This window comes from Athene noctua, chromosome 11, assembly GCF_965140245.1.
Source record: "Athene noctua chromosome 11, bAthNoc1.hap1.1, whole genome shotgun sequence".
Taxonomy (NCBI): domain Eukaryota; kingdom Metazoa; phylum Chordata; class Aves; order Strigiformes; family Strigidae; genus Athene; species Athene noctua.
The window spans coordinates 1940965-1963914 of NC_134047.1; the positions used below are offsets into that span (position 1 = coordinate 1940965).

The following is a 22950-nucleotide window of genomic DNA, read 5'->3' on the forward strand; positions in this document are numbered from 1 at the left end:
TGTATCTGGTGTCACATAGGCATGGCGTGGATGTTTGGAACATATTTAATGCCACGAAGCTGTTTTGGTTCTGCTCAATGCCTCACTTGCAATGCAGTCTACTCCAACTCAAATGGGGACAGCTTGCTGACATTTAGTGGAGCTGGTAACTTCAGCAGCACGTTCTGCCAGACTAGTCTCAGACAGCTGCTGTACGAACGTGCTATGACTGGCTTAGAAACAGTTGTTCCCTGCAGCGTACAACCATCTTCTAGGGGGCAGGGTGATAGGTAAAGCCATCGTCTTCATGGTGGACAGCTGAAGCTATCCGAAATGAGTGGTGTCTTACTTCTCCTGCAAGCACTTTGCCTTCCCTCCCTGGGCGGCTGCCACGGTGGCACAGGGACAGGAGGCCACTGATGAGCCATTCAGGTTGTGGGGATCACTGGAAGGTGGTCACTGAGGCAAATTCAGCCGTCCTCTGAACAGCACGTGTCTGGCCCTGGCATTGTCTTCCTACTTACAAATCTGATCTACTCTAAGCTTCTTGCAAATATGCAGCTTCCAGCTGTCAACAGCTTTTTGGTGCAAACGCTAGTTTAATGCTGCTCCAACACTGGAGAGGTGAGCTCAGATGCTATGTGGATGGGTGCTTTAGAAAGAGCCATACTAATGTCAACCAGGGACAGCACTCTGAGCTGCTTCTATCAAAACTCCCATCATTCTGAGGCCAGATCAGTAAAAATACCCAAAGAACCCCAAAGGGTGTTCCAGCAGAAATATGCACATTAATGTCTTTTCCTCACCAAGAAACCTTCTAAGCAATTAGATGTGGAGTAATCTGCCTTCCTGAAAGTCTTGTAATAATTCCAGAGTTTAGGCCTGAGGTATGAGATTTTATATCCCTCCTCACAAGGTCAATTAGCATTAATAATTCACCCTTTTCTAAGGCATGCTATTTTACTGGCCTTAGTGATGTCTTGTGGCAATGAGTTCTACATTTAATTAGGTGCTGCCTAAGAAATAAATTTATTTTAGTAGTTTTGAATAATCCAGTTTCATGGATGCATTTTGTCATGAGGCAAAGGAGTAGATGCACATGATAAACATGATTCCTACTGGTGTCAATCAAACTTTTCAACTTCTCCTTAGTTAACCCCCAAATGGCTACGGGAAGGAAGTATCAGTTTAGAAAGGTTGTGATTTCTCTGTTTTCTTAGAGTCCAAAAGGGGACATTACTGGTGGGGGCTCATTCTTTAGTTGGAGGTGGGTAACTCTTCCATCTAGTGCATAGACTGGGAGTGGTGCTCAGTTTGCTGGACCTGGAGGAGACTCCAGACAGATTGAGACAAGGACATTTACTTCCTGAACCAGTGGCTTGGAATTTGGTCCCCACTCACTTTAGGAACAAAACCAAAAGAAATTTAATTTGTGTATGGGAGAGAAGAGGGAAATTATTCCTAGGCAGAGTATGGGAAGCCCAGGCAGATGAGCAGCTGCAAGCCTGGAAGGCTGGGAGCAGCTTTCAGCTCACCAGCAGCCTGCAAATCTGCCCTAAACCAGGACCCTTGGGTCTCGGAGCGGCTCTTCTCAGAGTTTCCAAGACTTTAACTTGAGAGCAGCCTGCCTGGCAGACTGAAGAGGAGCAAGGGGTTTGTAAGCTCCACTGGAGCATGGAGCCAGAGCAACCAGAGATTTCAGACTCTCCCCAGATTAGCAGGAGTGGTGTAGGGAAGCTGAACAGGACACCTAGCAGCCCACACCACTGCTGTCTTCCCAAATCTGTCCTCCCAGGATCACCTTGTGACGAAGGAAAAGCATCTCTGAGTTTTCCACCAATGCTGGTCCTTCTGAGGCAGCGCTGGAGAGGCAGCACTGCCCACAAAAGACAGGGTGGTCAACGGGAAGCTGCTCTTCCCACTTCTCTAATAACCTTACAGCAGAACCACAGGTGTCTCACCCATCCTGTGAGCCTGAATTGACCACAGATTTGCTTGCTGCCCATTTCTAATGATGGTAGGAATTGCATGTATGAGATACCAGAAACAAATTTTTGGTCATATTATCATTAGTAATAACTAATAACACTGTTACTAAGATACTGTATTAATAAAATACTAGCCACACAAGGGACTGTTCTTCAGCTCTGTACCCACCTCCTTGCAGAGGCTGATCAAGGTACTTACAGCTCCCAAATTTCAGCGGGCAAGCGTGCACATCCATTGGGAAGTCCTCCAGGTGCATGGGGCACTCAGCATGAATCGTTAGCCTACAAGACAAAACACAGGGCATGATCAGAAACGCCCGGCTGGAGAGGCTCCCACCTGGCCCTTCTGCCACGGCATCTTTGCCTTGCACCCATCAAAGGCAACAAAAGCTGCAATGTGGTCACTAACCTCTGGGTGTCTGGGCAGAAGGCCATCAGCTGTGGAGAGAACAGCAGGCACACAGGTCTGGCAACCTTTCCCATTGCATAAACTCAACCCTCTTGACTGAGTTCATCTTTAATTGCTCAATCCAATCAGAAAATCTGCCAAAGCCCAACACTTCTGTTTGCTTATGCACTGTGCACAAAGAGCTCATTAATGCCTGGGGCCACGGGACATCTCAGGGACCATGCTGGGAAGCAGAGGGAAAGGGCTTCCAGGGAACACGGCCTGTTCTTCCCGGTGGACTGGAAGGAGCTGAGAGCTGGCGCATTGTTCAGTCAGGAAGCCACAGCACTACCGGGCTTGCTGAGGAAAGTCAGCAAGAGCCATGAAGTCGCAGGTGTTGCACCAGCATAGATGAGGTATGTGGGGCGCCTCATCCCACCTCCCCTGGCTCTCTCCTTGCTGGTGGCACTGCAGAGGATGCTGTGCGCAGATGCAGAACTGCGTATCCTGGGGCTGTTTGGGGGGGGTGCAGGACAACTTGTGCGCTCTACGCATCCACCAAATCCCAGCAGGATACCTCATCAGGAAGCGGTTTTGTGAGAGAGGCACAACCATAAAAGTAGTGTGTTTCAGAACATGGGGCCAGACATAAAAAGATCTGTTATAAAAGGCTCTAAAAAAGGTAGTTTTAAGCTCGTGTTCCTGAAGTACCGCAAAGCCTGCAGCCTAGGAGGGGGAGCCAGGACAGAGCTTCCCAGGAGATGTCTAGTACAATTGTCTCTGAAGGAACCATTTGTAGAAAAAAACTACCCACTTCTGATGGCTCGGCAAAATAAATAAACCATGACAGAAGCAACATGTGGATGCAAAGGGCAAGTGCACAGACCTAAGGCTGAAGGTGGCTTGTGGAAAACTCAAGCCAAGAAGCACAGTGGAAAGCTTCTGTTGAGATATTTTCCTTCAGCTGGAAAAATGTTCAGGTAAGTTATTCTCCACAGAAAATATTGAGGCTTAGTCAAATGCAAAACAAACCCTGAAAAAAAAAATAAAGGGTTCAGAATTTGTTTGCTAAAATAGAAGAAGAAGAAAAAAGAAAGGCAAGAAAAAGAAAGGTTATTTCTTTCAGGTGGATAAACCATAAATGATTCTACAAAAAAAAAAAAAAAAGAGGACTGTTTTTTTTAAATTTGGCATAAAAAAATTTGGGGGACAAAACCAAGCACTTCAAAAATCACTCTAAAAACTCCTGTGGGGGAAACAAAGCAGAATCCCCGTGGCTTGGAGGTGGCAGAGGATCTCCGAGGCTGCAGTGACGGTGGCTGCGGGCGGCAGATGGTGCTGTGACAGGCGGACACCTGCACAGGCGACGGACGAAGCAGCAACAAATTTCTGCAAAGATGCTCCATGTTGGCTGTGAGAGCAGCCCAGGCTGCGCTGGAAACTCTGTGCTGGCTGCGAATTTTACTCTGCCAGGTGAGGAAACGAACCTCACGATTTCAGACCCGTGTTCAGCCTCATCTGCTTCTTTTAGAGGGTCTAGAAAAACTGGCATCCCGCGAGAGACAGGCAGAAGCATTAAATCAAGAACTGGAGGAGCAGAGCTGGAAGCTGCTGTAACTTTGACGGGGCAGGGCTGGGTGGCCAAAACCCTCCTGCGTGACCCACAGCCCCTGTAGCACCCACAGCAGGGATTTAAATCCCAGTTAACCCAGCCTTTGGGAGTGTCTGGGAGGTGAGGCACATGTCTCCTCTGCAGGGGTCACTGGGGTCACAGTGCCGCAGAGCAGACTGCACCATGGGCAAGTCTACGCCTTATTCTTGCACCAGCTAGCAAAGGAAAGCAGCGAGTTTCCTGCAGACCTTCTGAACACAGTCCCACAGTGTTTCAGTGGTACGTCTCTGCTCCCTAATGCAACAGCAGCCCATATTCATTTCTGCAGTTTTTCAATGCCAGGTACCCCTGTCCTGTCTCCACTGGGCACATCCACCCCCCTGTGCCCCAAGAGCCACCCCACAGTGGGGAAAAAACCCTATAAAAGCAGCTCCCACAATCAGGACCGCTCTGATCCTGATAAAGAGCTCTCAGCTACTGAGTATCAGCAGAACGTTGTCCCCATACACCCCATGGGGAGTCCTTGGGCTGTTGAGTCACCATTCACTGCTGGGTCCCACGGGCTCACAGCCCAGCCATGGCTGATGCAATGCTCTGTACTCCGAACACATTAATCACAGCAGATTTATTGGGTCTATGCAGGCTGACTCCACTTCCAGTAGAGGAGGCCAGTGGATATTTACAGACACTTATAGAGAAGCACGAAACATGGGTGAATTCAGAGAAAACCACACCTTGCTGTCATCTCCCAGCAGCTCGTGGTTTACAGCTTCCATGATTCAGAGGCTGTATCCAGGTGACTGAGTGCACCAGAGACCAAGGACCTTTTCTACTCCGAGTCTGCCAGTCCTTTCTGAATCTGTGTCCATGAACAGGGACCACTATGTCCTGTAGTAAACATTCTACTGACAAACAGGTGATGACTGTCCTGCAATATATCTGGCCCCAGCTTGGCTATCTCAGCCAACCCAAGAACCACTGTGTGGCCATTGGAACTTCCTTGGGAATAAATCACTCTGACTTGCTGATCTCTTCTTCATCTCTGGACTGAATGCACCTGTTTTACATGAGAGAGAGAGACTTGATCTTTATGTCTTCAACCAAGACTCACTGAAGTCAGCAGAAAGACTGACAGTGATTCTGACAGGCCTACAAGCACATTGTTGGAAGTACTTTCTTCTGGACACTCAAAGGTCACTATGAACAAATTGTTCATTTGCTCTAACGCCTCTCTTTTGTAATCTGCTTGAAGATGAGGATTTCAAGAAGCCGGTATGAAAATCTGTCAGCAAGGTGTGGAGTCAACAGTCCTGCTCCTCCTGTTCTATTTCTTTTGTGATGCTTTCTTCTGTCAGCTCAGAATTTACTTGGGGGAGCTTCATGGTTGGCAAGCTTGTCAAGAATGTCCTCACAAACCTTACCACTCTATTCCTTCTGTGTCCTTTCCAAGTGCAATGGACTTTCTTCTTCTAATATTTGTCACTGTCACTTGTGTAAAGGAAATGTTGATGCATTCCCCCCATCTTCCTCAGCAGGCCACACGACATTTTCTTACCTTCTTATTCTTTCGTTGGCTTCACTAATTACTTTATTATTTCAAAAGGCTCTTAGCTGGGTGTTCCCAAAGTCGGCTTTTCCAAAGGACCTCTCCTCTGATCAGTGCTTTCCTTCTGATGTATCCTGAACTCCCCCCCAAAAAACAGGTCTTCTTCATCCACTGTACTGTTTGCAAGTCTTGGATGTGATCAACAGCCACTATGAATAAGGAAAGGACTGCAGATTATGGGTCCGGTGGTTGAGTGCCATTTAGAGCAGCCAGAAAGAGCGTCAGAGGGGACCAGGATGGCAGCAGACACCAGCTGGGCACAAAATGGCCTTGGCCATACCCTCCTGCTCTCTCCTGGCCATGGCCAACAAGAACAGGTATTGTCAAGAGAAGGAGACAACTTTATATGGATGCTGGATGACTCCACAGGTGTGTGGGAATGCAACAGTCAAACTTTAAATCTAAAGTGTATTTTATTAGCTGATCCAGTAAATAACACAATAAATCTATCAACAAACCACTGAAAAGGCAACCTAATCTGCCACTTCTCCACCTACAACTGAAGGAGCTTTTAAATCTCCTGAAATGAAATCAAAAAGAAAATGCCACATCATTCCAGTGAGATGAGTCCGGTTCAGCAACTTCAGCCAGTCAGCACGTTCACAGATAACTCGGAAGGGAGTTATCTCTTCTATGCCAAGGGGGGAAGCAATACAGGCATTCCCTCTCCCAAGAGCTCTCCCCTGCCTCAAGCCTCTTCGCTTTGCCCCCCATGCATGCCGGGGTGTGCCGGCTCCCTGCGATGCTCTCCCGCTGCTCGCTCCTGCTCACCCTCCTGCCCCCCGCATCCCTCAGCCATCCTTCACCCCCCTCCTGCAGCCTCTCTTGCACACACTCATCTTTCAGAGCGCTAATTAGAGAGGTATTTAGGTGAGCTGTGGAATCAATCACTGCTCAGGAGAGTGCTCACAGTCCCCTTCCACTCCCCCGCCTGCTGGCCTTCCCCGCCACCTCCTGTTGCTGGCAAAGGACTCCTCAGCACCATATGCTTTGCCTAATGAAACGTCAAAATGTCAAACTAAGAGGAATGTATCTTGCTTCCCAGACAATTACCACTGCCTCTGCAGCATTTGGGTAAAAGAGCATGCTACAGAAATTCTCAACTTTGCCCCTTACCCTGTGCAAGGGAGCTCATGGCCAGCTAGCCACAGAGGTCTGCTCATTGCTCCGATGTTCAGGTCCAGACATCCAAGCCCTAAAATGTCATGATAAAGCCTAAACGGTATGTGAAAAATAGCCAAGCTGCCAGCAATCACATAATCCAGCTGTTGTATCCTTTGGCTCAGCTGTCCCAGGCACTAGCAGTAACTTACGCAGAACTGTCTTGAAATCACACCCCAAACTCCTCATGTCTTCCCTTCACTTTGCTGGCACAATGGCACCAAAAGTGGAACATCCAGGAAAGAAACCATGTTTTTCTCTTTAAAGTCATGGGAAGTCCTTTGAACTGCTCAACACAATGGCAAGAAGCGTGAATCAGGCTAAACATACCTCTCCCAGGGCTGACGGTACAACAAACCACTTCAGCTGCGTTCTCATGGTTACCAGGAGCTTAGCAAAGCCTTTGATGTGTCATTAGAGCCCCTGTCGTTACCTGCGTCTTGCTGCAGGATGAGCGAGAGTCTCAGTCCAATTTCTGGGACGCAAATGTAATAATCCCTTGGTGTATGTGTGGTACAAAAACATGACAGCACCCTGCACGGCAGAACTGACTTTGTTTATGCCAGGGATATTTGCTTGAGTTTTGTCCTGATTTCTCCTCTATGAGATTCATTAATAACCACAGTCAGGCCAAATAGTGTTTACTGTTTAGGCTGTGTGAGAATCTAGGTTAGGTTTAATTGCTGGAGTTTGAGATTGAAAGCCAAATTGCTTCTAGGATCCTTGTACTGGATCTGAAAGTGCTGAATTCAGTTTGCATCCTCCCCCAACCCCTGGAGATTTCAGCCCATGATGGCAGAAATGCAGCGAGATAAGGTGATCTCTGAAGATTTCTCCCTCCTGGGACAGCTTCCTTACAGAAGTCTGCCTGCACAAAACCAAGCCTAGAAGAGAGATAATTTCTGTCTTTGGATCCACTCTGGAATCTGTAAGGCAGGGAAAAGCAGGCTATGCAAATCTCATCTATTTGTCTGCTTGCATGTTCAGCAGTCAGTCTAGCTTTGGTCTGCTCGGGTCCATTTACACTGCTGTCTAGGATCATCCCTGATGTGGGATGCAGCTGTCAGTCCAAACTACCCAGAGGAGGTGGTGCTGGGATAGCCCAGCTGCTGCTCTTGCAGAAAGAATGATGGTTGCACCTCCATTGTGTGGAAGGGTTTTGTGAGCTCCAGCCTACAGCTCTCTCAAGTTGCCCGGGGTTTAAAAAAAAAACAGGCAGTGAAGACAACACAAAGCCTTTGCTGGGAGAGACTCTGTGAAGTTCTGTGATTTCAAAAGGCAGCCTGGGAACCTCAAACCCCTGAGCATGCCGCAGGAGGTACAAGATTTGTTATCTTGGGTTCAACAGCCCCGGTAGGACTGCACGTGTCCTGGGTGCCTTTGTACTCAGCTTTTCCTTCTGTTCTGCCTCTGCCTCACCCAGGGGTTCACTGACCCTCCTTCCAAAGTGCTTGTGCACTGCTGCAAAGGGCTTCACGTTGTCTTCAGCAATAGAGGTTCTTGAGGCAAAGTCTCTGGGCATGCAGCTGAATCCATCAGCCTGACAGTTAAAGAAAACATCCTTTAAGTTCATAACTTGAGCACATATTGTCTGGGAACCACTCTGACAATAACGACAAAGCCTCAACATGCCCCTCTGACAGTCCCTGTGAAGTACAGGAGAGCTCTTTAAAGCCTGGATTCACGAAGTTGAATCCCATCGGTACAGCGTTAAGCTTTCACTATTTTCATATGCTGCAAGACCAGGAAGAACCATAACACTATCTATGTGTGCCACACAATTCAAGCCAGAGAGTACACCCAGAGATTGCTGCAGCAGCTGAGTTTTTGTCTGTACCTTATGTAAATCCATGCACAGTTGCCGCTTCATTGTACTGAGGTCTGACACCAGAGCTTTGAGGCCCCAGCTCGACTTTTCTGAACTGCTTGATCCTGTAGGAGCTCCACAAACATGACTGCAGAGGCAGTGCTACATGATAAAGCTGTGTTCCTCATGCCCTCTAAGGCAGCTGGAGTAGCAGGGAAGAGGCAAAGGCATCAGTAATTCTGTCCCTTCCTCAGAAGGAGGGGAATAGAGAAATGCAATTTTGTGCTGTGGTTGCAAAGGCCATCTTGTCACCCAGCTGCCAGGGCCTGAGTCAGTGATCTGATGCTTGCACCGTGACGTTGCACTGATCCGTGAGGAGGCTGTGCCATGACTAAAGGAAATCTCTGGACACTCAGCTACAGCTGGTGTGTGACTCCTTGAAGCTCAGGTCAGTGATAAAGAGGCTCTCTCCAGGAGCTATAAATACTGTCACACAGGTGTAATTTTGCTGGATGCATGTGTCAGAGTTGCTGTTCCACCAGAGCAACTTCATCTATAAATGTAAGCCTTGACTAAGAGAAGTTGGCTTTCACAGCAGGATAAATAGCAAGAGACATGCCTCTAATTGCACATCAGCAGAACTGATCCCTCAAGGATATTGGCTGGTACAAGGTAAAGGAGTAGGATATGTCTCAGGAGTCAAACTGTATGGCAATGTACCAGTCTAGACTGAGCCTGCAAGGGATGACCTGGGCAGTCCCACTAAGTCTAGGGGAAAACTGGTGGAGGTCCAAACTTGCTCTGTAGTCAGCAGGACAGAGCGTGCCTCTTTGGGACCTGCACTTTGCTGGATGTCAGCTGTGTGGGGCTGAGATTGGCTTTTTGATACTACTCTTTCCTTTGAGGACATATGTGCATACCCCTGGGCATGGAGGAGAACAGAAAATGTGCCACTTGGATATAAAACATGAGTCTCTTTCCAGCCTTTTCCTTGGAGGAGGTTTCAAAGCACTTAACAAGGGAAAGTGATACCATCATCATCATTCTACAGGGGAACTGGGGTGTGAGTGCCAGGTAGGACCTGGTCTCTGAGCCTCAGCCAGGCACACAGTCCTGGACCATGCAGCCTGTGCCCTTCCTTTCTGAGCCCCTGCTCAAAAGATCCTGTGTGCCCCCGAGCAGGCATTTCCTTCAGCAGCAGGGAGAAGGGCAATCATCAGACGCACCAGGACAGATGTCCCATCCTGGACATGTTGAACTGCAAACCCAGAGGAGCCCTGCTTTGCCCCGGACACCCTGTCCTGTGCAGTGGGCAGTGCCTTCCACGTGGCCATCTGGCCAGCTCTAACCATATCTCCAGCATCAGGCTGGTCCAGTACTGCCCAGAGCCCCACCAGGAAAGCTTCACACACATCTGCACAGCAGCAATCTCTGCTGGGTGACGAAAAGATCTCCATGCACTACAGCTCCTCATACTGTGCAATACAACACACGATAAAATATCCAACCCATACCTTTGGGTATCTCTGAGTGGGCTCTTCACCTCTCGCACAGCCTTAAAGGTACATTTAAGGTGGGCAGGAGCACATGGAAAGGGAGGTCCAGACTCTCCTTTATCCTCCCCTGTTTTTGGGAGACAGCTAAACTGAAGGATGTTTTGAATTTATTTAAAACATCCCATGAGTCCATTTTCTTCAAGAATCTCATTTCCAGGAGCCTCTCAATGCTGCCATCCTGGCACCTGCCCAGGCCTAAATGGAAAAGTAAATCCAATACTCCCTCAGTCACACAAAACTTGCCGAAGCTAATAGCTGTTTGCTGAATAAAGAAGTGAAATGATATAAAACCGCTGAAACTGAGTCCTTTTTTTGCTGTCTTATGCCAGTAGCTCCTATAATACTTTACAGTCAGACAATTATACCAATGGGGGGAGTGTTAGTCATCCACATGCAGGTCAGAGAGCCAGGAGCAGAACCCAGCCCTTAACTCGAGTTGGGCTTCTCCCTTCATTTACCCCATCTGCCTCAGTAACGTGAGGTCACTGATGTGTGGAGACCTAAACCCCCGGGGCTCTGGCAGGATTAGCTCATATTTGAGAGCTGCTGCACAAAAGCAGAGCATTGTTTATCAGTGCAGGTTGTAAAACTTGCTGACACTATGTAGATTCACAGCCAGCTTAACGATGAAGAGATGAAATTCTGTCTGGTCCTCAAAAAACAGAGGTGAAAGGGTAGCATCTCAGCACACAAAATCCACAGTGAAGCCTATTATTAGTTAGGATTGGCTTGAAGATGGAGGATGAGGAAATAATTTTTGAAAACAAAGATTTGCCGTGTTCCAAAATCAACTCAACACTTTCCTTGTGCATCTATGAGTAGCTTGTTGTTTCGTTTATAAGCCCATTTACCTTGGAAGGCAAATTAGTACATCAACCTCAGGTGGCAAACATTATTTACATGGGTGAATAGCTTATAAGCATACAAAAATATCTGAATAGTTCCGGAACAAACGTACAATTAACCCAAAGGCATTTCTCTTCATGCTCTCCACCTGCTGTAGTTTAGTGATAAATGTATGTACCAGGGCTGTTGTTGAGAAATCCAGAGACGATGACTGCCCAAGCATGGCTCCCCAGCAGCGACTTGTGTTTGGGAAGGAAGGCTCCAGTTGCTGGAGCTCACAGCAGGGTTGCAGAGGCTGTATCACTGCCAGAGGTCTCATGCTGCAGGGCTACCTGATGTTCAGGGCTCCCACTGAGAGCTCAGCTGGGGACAGCATGGACTGGGTTAAACGGGGAACTTCCAGTGGCCTCTCCAAACCCGGCACCTCCAAAGCACAGTTTTTAATAAGCTTTTTTTTTTTTTTTTTCCCTAATGATGTGTATCGATTACAGAGATTTGGATTTTTGTTTCCATGAAGTAGGAAAAAACCCCCCGCATTGTTCCCACAAGCAAGCTTGGGCTTAAATGTTTCAAATGGCTCCAGTGTAACATGCTGAACAAAACCAGATCTATTCTCAAGCTGCTGGAGAATAACAAATTTCTCCCATCCTCATGTTCCCCTACCAATACTGGAAACCCCACCTTGTATCCCATCAGAGGTCAGGAACAAAAATAAGTGAGGTGGTGCACCAACTCCACAAGCTATAGATTCCAGCACTTCTACATCATCACATAAAAGAAAAATATCAACGTGAACGATGAGAAAAAAGCTACCTTTAAAAACATGCTTTGAGGATCAGTGATGCTACATAGGTAGGAAACAAGGACAGCAGGGAAAGCAGCAGGGTACAACTCAAGTGTGTGAACAGAGTCAGTGGAAGCCGTCAAAAACCCTGCTGTGATGTACCCTGAGGTCCCACCCTTGCCTGCATGTGTACAGGGACCTGGAAGACCCTGGCCCAGGAGACACAACCTTACCTCATGGTGTACAGGAGGGTGCCATTGTCCACCAGGCGCAGCAGCTTGTTGGGTGTTGTCATGTTATGGGCGACAGATTTCTTCCCGTTGTGGAAGAAGGTATCAGGAGTCCAGATCTTACTGGCCAGCAGGTTGTTCAGGGGAAGTATTTTCATGGGACCATCAAACTTCAGCCTTTCATCTCTCCAGGATTGGCGGAAAAAGACATCAATAGTGTATTCCTTTGCAGAGAAAGGAGAAAAAAATAAGTCTTGTTTTACTCAGCTCTTCATTGCAAACAAGCTGCTTCAAGAAATGGTAAATATCTTCGGTTGTTGAGCATACTGTATTTTGGCACACCTTGGCTGACATGAAACATGATGCAACAAGAAGTAGGCATTAATGGCAGTGGAGAAATGTGTGGAGGATAGAGGGCATTTACCACATTTTGTATAATTACTTACATAGGATGCCAAAATTTGTGTTTCAGTGCTTCTGACCGCTGCAGACAAGCTGCAGTACAGCCTACAGTGGCCAGTCCTGGGGTAGCCCTGCTGCACCACCACCTTTATCCAGATGTTTCAGAGGAGGGAACCATTGTGTGCAGCTACACAGGAATTTAAAAAGGCAAAAATAAAGTTCCTGGAGATGGAATTTGGCTAGGATACTAGTCATTATACCCCTGCTCATAAAAAAAAAACAAAACCAAACTCACAAATAAATGAAGTTTCATGCCATTGTCTTAATGTAATTTTGTTCCCCAGGCCACCTCTAGAAAAGCATTGAAGGACCTCACAAACTTGCATTACAAGATCCTATGACTTTGTTTTCTTTTTCTTCTTTTTCCTATTTATACCCTGATTTTCTTTTTTTTTTTTTTTTTTAATTTTCTTCTTTTTCCTTCTTCCAGCTAGTGTAGAAACCCATGTTCTAGACCAAATTCCATCTGGGGCCGTTAGAAGTCATCTCTTTGAAACCCTGCAGCCAGGGCCAGCTCCTCACTCAGTGCAGGCAGCCTCAGAAATCACTTGACCAAGCAGCAAAGGTGCTACAGCTCCACGGCCACCCTAAGGCAATACGAAACCAATCTGCCCAGCGCCTGGCACAAGGGACTGCTGTTCCCCGTAACCTGAGCCCCCCTGTATCCTCTGAGGGTCCATCTCACTTGAGGGAAAGTCTTCAGCCTGTCAGCATGAGCTGCACTGCTGCTAACCTCTACAACACACACCTCCTCTTGCTAATGAAGGATCTCGTTATCTCATGAGGCTTTCAGAGAGATGGGGGCTTCAGAAAAATCTATCTGTCCCAGCTGTTCTTTCCCTGCCATGGAAGACTCATAGTCCTTATTTACGGGTTCCTGGAGGCTGCAGGACCAACTAAACTTATCATTGTGAGTGATTTCTTTCCTGCAGCTCTTCTCAGCAGCATTTAAAAGCTGCTGCGCATCAGTTTCCTGTAGGTCTTAGAAATTTCTACAGGTTTTGCAGCAGATGGCAGCTGACTAAGAGTATCTTGGTAAAGAAACTCATCCCTGCTCCCTGGCCACAGAGCCACTCCTGCATAAATGTGAAGTTTCTGGAGTCTGTCTGGGGGAAGGAAAAAGAAGAACCTACACTCCCATAGGCTCTGCCCTGTACAAGATACTATGCCCCTTCATGGGATTGATCTTCACTTTGTGGCTTGAAGCTCACTAAAGGGAGAAACCCAAAGGAATGAGCCTGTGTGCAGTCCCAAGAGGTAGGTTTGGGAAAAGTCCTTATCATGAGAAGAGCTATCATATTCAGAACTCCCTGTTCCTATTTAAAAAAAAAAAAAAAAAAAAAAAAAAGAACAAAGCAGAACTTTTATAGCAACTTCCCAAGCCCTGTTTTTCTTCTTTTATGCTAAGAATAATTCCTGAAGAGAAATCATATTCAGCATCTTCTCCTCTTTTCTATACTTCTTTCCATGAGGTCATCATTCCCAAATCATTCCTTCCAAGGAGCACACTTACTTCTGTGTTTTGCTCTTCTCCACCTTATAGAAGTGATCAAAACCATCAAGACTGAGTCTGTCTCCAGAGTCCATCCACCAAAACATAAAACTCCCTTGAGCTTTTTTTTTTTTTTCCAACTTCCTGGGGAGTGAGGCAAAGCTTCAAGAACTCACTGCTGAAGACTGGGGTGTATGTCAGGTCCTATCAGGCTCTACTTCCCAAACCAAACTGAAAGAGAGATTAGAAGTCCCTTGAAGCATCTCAGGGAAAAGGTCTACACATCCTCCTCCAGGCTTCGTAACCAGCTGCTCTCCTCCACTCTCCACAGCAGCCTTACCTGTCTCTCCTCCATCATCATAATTACAGTCTCTGTCTGCATCAAGACGCGCAGGAGAGGCTTTCCATTGCAATGAGTAATGGCTGTGGGAGGGACAGGAGCAAGATCACCAGGCAGATGTGAGCAGGGAAGGAGGGACTTCCCCACTCCCGAGATGAAAGGAAATTACCGCGGAAGAGCAGGCTCTCCCCACGCTTCCCAAGGAGATGGAGTTTCTCCCTCTCACACGTCTGAGTGCATTCAGCACCAGAACGCCATGCTAAAACACATTCGCTATGCATTTGTAAAGTACATGGAACTAAAGCACACGCAAGGAAAATAATTTATTATTCTTTAACTGTCTTCCTAATTTTAAATTCATTTTGTCAAATCACATTTTAGAGAATACCTTCCTCTTTTCAATACCTCATATTTCTTCTTCACAGTTCATTATACACACTCCCTTAATCAAATATGCTCCACCTTGGAAGTAATTATCAGATACTCCCCAAGGGCTAAGATCGCTGAATATATTATGGATCCCTGCTGCAGTAGGAAAGCAAGTGAGATAGAGAGAGAACTCAGATGAGATTAATACTCTTGGCTAATGCTGACATCAAGTTAACTTCTAACCCTGGAGTGAGTGGTCCTTCCAAAGCCTGACGGGGCTAGCACCTCAGTGAAACACAGAGATTTTGTTCTCCTCCACTTGCTAGCACAGGACTGTCAGTGGGGCAGCTGAAGAAATGCTCATGGCCAAGTCAGCACAGAAAATGAAACCATCCCAGCTCTGGAAAGGCCATGAGAGAGACAGGAGATTGCTCCTGCCTGACCCAGCCGGTGAGAGCAATGTCTGCTCCCTCTCCTTCCGAGGCCAGGCCTGCCCATCGCTGGCCTGGGCTATGCCAGCACCAGGTCACCTCTGGGACTGGATGCGCAGAAGGGTCTCCATCCCAAATGTATGACTGTCCTCATGTGGCACCCTTGCAATGTTGAGTAACCGTCAACAGCCAACTCTTCTCTGTGTGCCTGGGCGCGTGTGGAATACAAGCTGCAAGAAACGCAGTTGAGAAAGCTCACTATTAATTATGCTCCACAGTCCTGTTTTAATTAGAAGACAAACCGTTGTGGGAATACATGCCTAAATTCAGACCTCAGGCCTTTTCATTAATAATTTTCCCTGAACATGTCAAAATATTGCCATCAGTTCACTCTTTTTTTTCTTTCTCCTCTCTTCTGGTTCAAGCACTACGGACAGTTTGATGGTGAACTGTTCTCTTCTGGCATTGCCACCAAAACAGGCCAGATTCTGGCATCTTCTCCACTTTCCAGAGGAAGGACCCTCCTTCCTCCATCCTCAGGTCAAGGAAAGCTGGCTACAGTGAAGGTACAGGTCTTGGTGCCATGGGCAGACCTCCCCATTTCATTAGGTTGCTCCTGCAGGAAAGAGAAGACCCTAAAGCCTGCAGCATGCTTGAGCAGTGCAAAGGCATCGACCCTCCAAGGCTGCATTATCAATTGGTTTCTAAAGCCCAAGTGCACCTGAGAAACAATCCCTGTCTACCACCCGCACTGAGCTCCCCCTGGCCTGAGAGAAGATGAAGAGGCACACTTGTACCTGGGCAGAACGCTTGGGATGCCTGCTTGTGATCTTGTAATTTAGGAAAATCCCGCTTTTGCCCAGGTTGTTGGGGAAATAAGGGTGGGACACGTCTGCTGGGGCTGCAGAAACCATCCCTCCCTGTGAGGCAACCAGCCAGTGGCACCTACCATATCTGTGTCCGAGACAGGGCCAAAACTCGTCACGTAAATGTCTGTCTTCACTTCAGTTACGCTGTCTAGGACAAAAAAAAAAAAAAAAAAAAAAAAAAAAAAAAAAAGAAAGGGAAAAAGCAATTAGAGAACGGAATTAGTTTGTACAGGGAAGGGTTTGAGTTTTGTTACATGGTGGTTTTTCCTGCCAGGTGCCTCCCTGGCAAGCCCTCAGCAAGCCCGCATCGTGCTCTCTGCTGTGCCCTGAACAACGGCTGGCTTTATCACTCTCAACTGGGCAAATTCATCTCTGGTGTAGCTCTGCTGCTTTCCACGCTTACACCGAGGATGAATACATCCCACACAGCCAAACAATGAGTATTTACAAAACATATGTGGCTACACAATACATAACATGGTACAGATCCACGTTTTCAATACAGAGGTAAGCCCTGCTGCTTTGAAACTCCTTTTAATCTGAAATCCCTTTGTGTCTCCCAGCCTGATAAACAGCCTAGCAATCTTCCACCAGTTTTAGGAAACCCAGGGTTTGTTACAGCTTCAGGCTTATCTGTATGTAAAAAGAATCAATATTCTGATTGCCTTTTACTGCCATCATGTTTGCTGTTCTCCTAAGTGCCTGGCTCCTGACGAGCTGCTGCTTGACTGCATCACATGCTCCCCTGCATCCCAGGCTGCATCGCCCTCATGGATGATGAGCAGCAGCCTCACTGCCCCAGCAAAACCACACAAAACTGCCACGGTTCCTGCCCCGGGCACTAAAACCCAGGCTCAGTCTTAACTGCCTGCCTTCAGGTAAAGATAAACTGAAGTGCTTTTCGGCCACACAGCCACCAGCACATGTGCCAAACAGCACATACAACTCTCATTCTTGATTCATTATGATTTTGGTGTGTTTCCTAATTGAAATTTCTGCTGCTGTTCCATTTTGTAGGGAAATCAAGGCACAGTGATTTGCGAGATTCATGGTCCTATGCTCTGCCCACTGGGTTGTACTGAAAAAAATGATGGATGAGATGCCTTCACTTTAGCACTACGTTACTATAAGTCCTCACCACTTTAGGGGCAGATCATGGCATTGTGCTCTTTTGGATGGCATTAACTGGTTCAGAGTTGCTTTCCCAATGAAAGAACCATTTTAAAATTTTTTTTTTTTGGCCACTGCAGCAGCTTTGCAAGTAGCCTGGATTGCCCATTGCTCGATTCAGTTATGGAAATCCTTCTGTCCCCTGACAGTTATTTTGCAGAGCTATGAAGCTTAGTTTTGTGCTTCAAAGTTTTGTATCCAAAAATAAGATAATGCATTCTGGCAGGGTTTTCTCCTTAATGGCTAAAATATACGTATACATGTCTTTAGTTATTATGGCTGGAAAGCTTCTGACGCAGCCTGTGGCTGATATTATTGTGCTATATAAGTAACCCTTGATCTCGTCTTGATGCAATAAAAAGAAGGTTAAAGAGAAATATGTATGCAGTACACTTTCTGAAACACCCAGAAGCCAAGAAGACATCGTCCTGAACAAAATGAGTTACTTCTGTAAGACTTAAACACTCGGGGTATTCTCTCTGTCTCCCTCCAAACAAGTACCCAGCTGAGATAGATACACATTTAGTGAAGAACATTTAGTGAAGCAAGGCTCTTTCTGCTAACACATGTGGCAAGAGAAAGCTAATTATGTTTTAGAGAAAACACAAACTCTCTCCTCTCCCCTCCTCCCTTCTTGGCATTGAGTTTGCCCAAGATAAAAATTTACAGCCATGATTATCAGATCAGGATCCATGCTGACTGTGGCCAGAGAAGCCAGTCCTTGGGAGGCGCAGAATGAGTTGAACCCCGAGGGTGCAGAGGGACCGCAGTCCATGAAAGGACCTGTGCTTTACAGTGTGATCCAAGCACGACAGAAGGCATTCAGGAAGCGATGAGGAAGGTGAAAAGGCAGAACTAGTTTTGGACACCTTTTGATATTATCCTGCTATCTTTACATGAGCCTTTATGTCTTTATCATGCTGTGACCTGGCTGTCACAGAACGCCAGAAACACCTTCCCACACCTTCAATCTACTGGCAAATACAAAGGTAATGGCATTAATAAACACAATTAATAATTAAACAATATTAATAATTAATTACAGCTCGGGTCTGAAGAGGATCCCCCATTTCCAGACTGCCCTGGACCAGATCAGCTCAACTGCTGAGCTCGGTGGGAACCCTTTGTGCCTGCAAGGCAGCACCCGGTGCAGGGACGAGCTGGGGGGGCTGGCTCTGTCGCTGGCTTACCAATGTTCCCCAGCACTTGTAAAAATGGGCTCCCTGCACCTTTCATGGCAAAGCCAGACTGAACTTTCTCTGTTAATATGTGCTCCTAAGGGCAGGATTTGGCTGGGATCCGGAGGGATTTCTGAAATTAAATCATTGCTACACATGCAGGGATTTCAGCAGAGCTGAGAAATCCAGAGATAAGTAAAACAGCAGCAGAACAGCATGAGCTCCAGCCTCAGAGATTCGCTTCCTTCATGATCCTACAGCCCAAGAGCATCCGCACTGCTTGTGGCTCTGCCCAAGCTGATCAGCTCTGTGGTGAGATCTCCTCCAGAGCAATTAGGAACTCCTCAGCCAGCCTCCCCGCTCCTTACCCTCACACTTACCCACCCTGAGCCTGAACAAGAAGAAACTGCATCTACTTTTGCAGCAAGTGAAAGCTGAGAGAGGAGCATCTGCCTCCGCCCAGAGACATGGCAGGGAAATCCTTATCTCCTTTTCAATCCAACACGCTCACACTGCAGCTTGGCTGTCTTGCCCAGTTCTCACCAGAGATTTAATAATTAAGGACTGTACTGTAGAGTGTTAGGCACTTTCCCTAGAGCTGTTGCAGAACATTATATGTCATTTTTCCTTTCCTAACATCATCCTTCCCTATGACTCAAGTTTCTTACATGCACAAATGAGTTGAGCCTTCAAGCCTGCTGGGGTGGCAGGCGGATGCAGCCAGTCCTGGTTTATAGCTGGGGAAACAAAAAAGGAGAGACTTGGTTTAGGTAGGAAGCTGAAGTGGCGCAAGGACCAGAGCCCAGCTCGGGTTGCCCTGGGGAACTGCGCCCAGCACAGGGTGGGTCTTGCTCTTGGCAAGCTGCACAAGCAGCCTCTAGCCACACTGCTGAGCCTCAGCGTGCCCCAAGCTGCTGCTACCTGGGGACCAGGAAAGAAAAAAAAAAACCCTGAAGCAGTCACGAAACTAGAAGAGCAAGAGATTTTCAGCTTCAATGTTTGAACATGGGCAGAATTTAGAGACCTGAGCGGCATGCTATGTTCCCAAGACATTTGTTTGAGGCTGAATCCCTTGTCTGGGGGCTTTTCCCATTTATCGGCTCAGCTTATTCCCAAGCTTCAGCACAACTGTGATTCTAAAACCGTCTGGAGCAAGTGTGTGACAGGAGCAAGGTGCTGCAAGTCGATCAGAACTGCCCCTTCTCCCACCAGGTACAAAGACTGGTCCCTGCCCGCCCAGGCAATGCTGACTTGCTCCTGCCTGCAGAAATCCCCCACAGCTGGGCAGATCTGCAATGCAAATGTAAAACAAAAGCTGTAACATCCCTTCCCACAGTGTTACCATGGTACTCCCTACACCTGCCTGCTCTTTAAAAGCTACCCCGCTCCTTCTCTAAGAATTGGCTACACCAGCTCTCCCTGCTTGTGCAGGCAACAAACGTCCCTATCAGCGATGTGTGGAGGGCTGGATCCTGCCACCCCAAGCCCCCCATCGCAGGGCTGGCTGCTTCCCTTGCGCACGCAGAAGGCGTAGAGCAGCAGCGGCTGCTGCTGAGGTGCTTCAGGGTTTCCATTTCACTCTGCCTCCTCTGTTCCCCCCCTCCGAGTGCGCATGGCACATCTTCCTGGCCCTGGCTCAGGGCAGACATCCCCCCCTTCCCACAATCTCCCTTTTCAGTGCTCATGACTCCCTGGGCCTGTGAGGAGATAGCTATTATTTACAAAATGACGGAGTGCTATTTTTACTTGCTTCTTGGAAGCACTAGGAGCAGTAGCAGAGCTGGAATACAAATTACGCTGCCTCGCTGCCTCTCCCCTCGGCGACTGTAGATTGTAGGGCTGCCTCTACAAGTGATTATGGGAGGCGGGGGGCACGGGGGGCTGAGGAGGCTCTTATTAAACATCCCGCTGCACTCATCAAGTGCTGGTTATTTAACAATCTCAGCCGTAATATAACCGACTCGGCTGGTTGTGTTTCAGCTCTTGAGGTTTGCGGATGTGCTGAACACAGTCACATTTCCCGGGCGGGGGTTCCCAGAGGCTATGCCGCAAGCTAGCAGAAATGATGTGCCTGCATCCAAGCGCTGGAGGCTCCCAAACGATGTACACGATTAAAACAGGGGAGAAGGCACTGCAGCTTTGTGCAGGGGATTCCTGGCTGCCGCGCTGACGTCACGGAGGCTGCACAGCCTTATCTCGGAGATAAGCTGGGTGAGCGAAGGGATGGGGACCTCCGTGAGGCTGTGCTCCAGCTCTGCCCCAGGGCTGTGTTGGGACCTTAAGGAGCTCAGAGATGACAAGCCTGTCTGTACTGGTGTTTCTGTGCGTGACGGCATGGAGGAGACTAGAAAGAAAGACAGTGCTGTTCAGGCTCTTCTGCACCCAGGAGTACAAACCCTCAATACCACCTACAATACCACTCCTAGGGATATATGTTTCTGCACCGGGCTCTCTATAAACTGCTCTGGACTCCAGACAGCCCAATATCCCATCTCCAGCTGTGGTCATAACCCACAAAGTGCAGTAACAAGCTGATAAATCCCCTTAACATCCTCCTAGACTGCAACCACATTTAGCCTCAGCTCACAGAATCACAGAATCATTCAGGCTGGGAAAGCCCCTTGGGATCACCGAGTCCAACCATCAGCCTGACTCTACAAAGTTCTCCCCTACCCCACATCCCCCACAGCTCATCCAAACGGCCCTTAAACACCCCCAGGGATGGGGACTCCACCCCCTCCCTGGGCAGCCTGTTCCACTCTCTGATCACTCTCTCTGGGAAATATTTTTTCCTAATGTCCAGTCTGACCCTCCCCTGCTGCAGTTTCAAGCCGTTCCCTCTTGTTGTGTCCCTGATCCCCTGGGAGCAGAGCCCAGCCCCAGCCTCTCTGCAATGTCCTGTCAGGAGCTGCAGAGAGGGATGAGGGCTCCCCTCAGCCTCCTCCTCCTCACACTGAACACTCCCAGCTCCTTCATTGGTTCCTCACAGGATTTATTCTCCAGACCCTTCCCCAGCCTCGTTGCCCTCCTCTGCCCTCGCTCCAGCCCCTCGAGATCTCTCTCGTATTGAGGTGCCCAAACCTGGACACAACCCTCCAGGTGTGGCCTCACCAGTGCAGAGCACAGGGGGACTGTCACCCCTCTCCTTCTGCTGGTCACACTAGTGCTGATACAAGCTCAAAAGTTTCTCAGCTTGAGCAGATCCCCTTTATTCAATGATCCTCTTCCAAGGACCTGTTCAGTGTCCCCTCAAATACACAAAATCCTTTGGGAAGGACTCTCATCGGCCTGCGGTGAGAACAGTGTCAAATGAAGAGCGAGGGTATGCTGCGTAGCTCTTTCCCACATCACGTAACCCAAAGCGAGCACACAGGACAGGATGGTGCTTTACATCTAAGCCAGCATCCCCAGGAAGGGTAACACAAAAAATTTGTACTACCAACTTCCACCTCATGCCTTTTCCCAAATCCTTGCCATACTAATTAATAAGCAGAAGGTAATTTTTGCAGCTGCACACAGAAGCTTTTTGGGTGTTTCATTCTTTGTTTTCTCAGCCTCTCACTAGGGGGATTTAATTTTCCTTCCAATTTTAGCCTCTGGAACAAAAGAGGTTTCCGTGACCTTTGCTACAAGTCCCATGAGCCTGCTGGAGCTGAGCCGCACCACAACCCAGGCACACTGCAGCCCCCAGCCAGAAACTCCACCCTCAGGTCCCTCTCTGACAGTTTCAGTCCCATCGCACCAGGGCTGCTGACTTTGCCAGTTCCTACCTTGGTTTCCCAGGTGGCCTTTCAACCTGTGGTGCTTTGTTTGGGCAAGCAGGAGCTGAGTTGTGTCTCCTTTCAGTAAGAAGAGAGGCACTGAGGAAGGAAGGGCACATCTCTGGATGGTGTGGCATGGGGTACCTCTGACTTTGCCCTTGGGACTGCTGTGCCAGTACTGGGAGAGGGCAGGGAGGCACGAGCAGAGAGGTAGGTGCCTGAGGGGAGAGGGTAACCTTGCCTCTCCCCACAACCTCCCTTGCAAGAGCTGTAGAAATGGAGACGTGACATCTTCCACATCACCAACCACACACAAAAAACCCTTGACGTAGCCTTTACTGCTGCACTCCTGCCAGCAAGACTTTCCCACATACTTTAGAGATGCTTTTCTTGCATTTTTTGCTAGGGAGCTCAGGAATAGCAGCACAGAAGAAAACATTTTGGTGAACATCACTGCAGTGCTGTTAATGCCTCCAAGGCTTGTCCAGCCCAGCCAGGGGATAAAGCTGACTCCAAGGACATAGACTGATGGAGCTTCTGCCACCCAAAGGCCACAAAGCAGCATGAGCTATTACTAAAGTCAGGACCACAAATATCCCTACTGCACTTGGGTTGTTTTCACATCCCGAGAGCAGAGGCTGTGCGGGAGTCAGGAGGGGAAGACTGGGGAACAGACAGCAAAAAACCCAAGGTATTAACATTGCCTCCAGCATCTGCAAAAGGGAGAGCTGAGCTGGAGTGCAGAGATCCGGGCAGCTCCCAGTACTGCCCCTTTTCTCTCCTCAGTTGTTTCTGACTTGGGGATCTTAAGACAACACATAGAGAGGTCACAGTCAACCTCTTCAAACTCCCAGTCCCAAAGTAAAAATACATATTTTCAGATGTTGCTTGGCTGTTTTAGTGCATCAGCATACTTGAAGA

The 22950-nt window shown here is 48.0% G+C and overlaps 1 protein-coding gene across 5 annotated transcripts in view; it reads right to left on the minus strand.

The window, feature by feature from the left end:
* The window catches only part of LOC141964435 (gamma-aminobutyric acid receptor subunit alpha-3), a 77520-nt gene that overhangs the window by 21351 nt on the left and 33219 nt on the right, over positions 1-22950 (minus strand). For 4 of the 5 annotated variants that reach the window (XM_074914798.1, XM_074914799.1, XM_074914800.1 and 1 more), the window contains 3 exons: positions 16001-16068; positions 11961-12181; positions 2167-2249 (listed from right to left, as the gene is read on the minus strand). In XM_074914798.1, the coding sequence (XP_074770899.1) occupies positions 2167-2249; positions 11961-12181; positions 16001-16068 (372 nt within the window). The remainder of the gene's footprint in view (positions 1-2166; positions 2250-11960; positions 12182-16000; positions 16069-22950) is intronic. The other variant, XM_074914802.1, reaches the window with a different exon arrangement.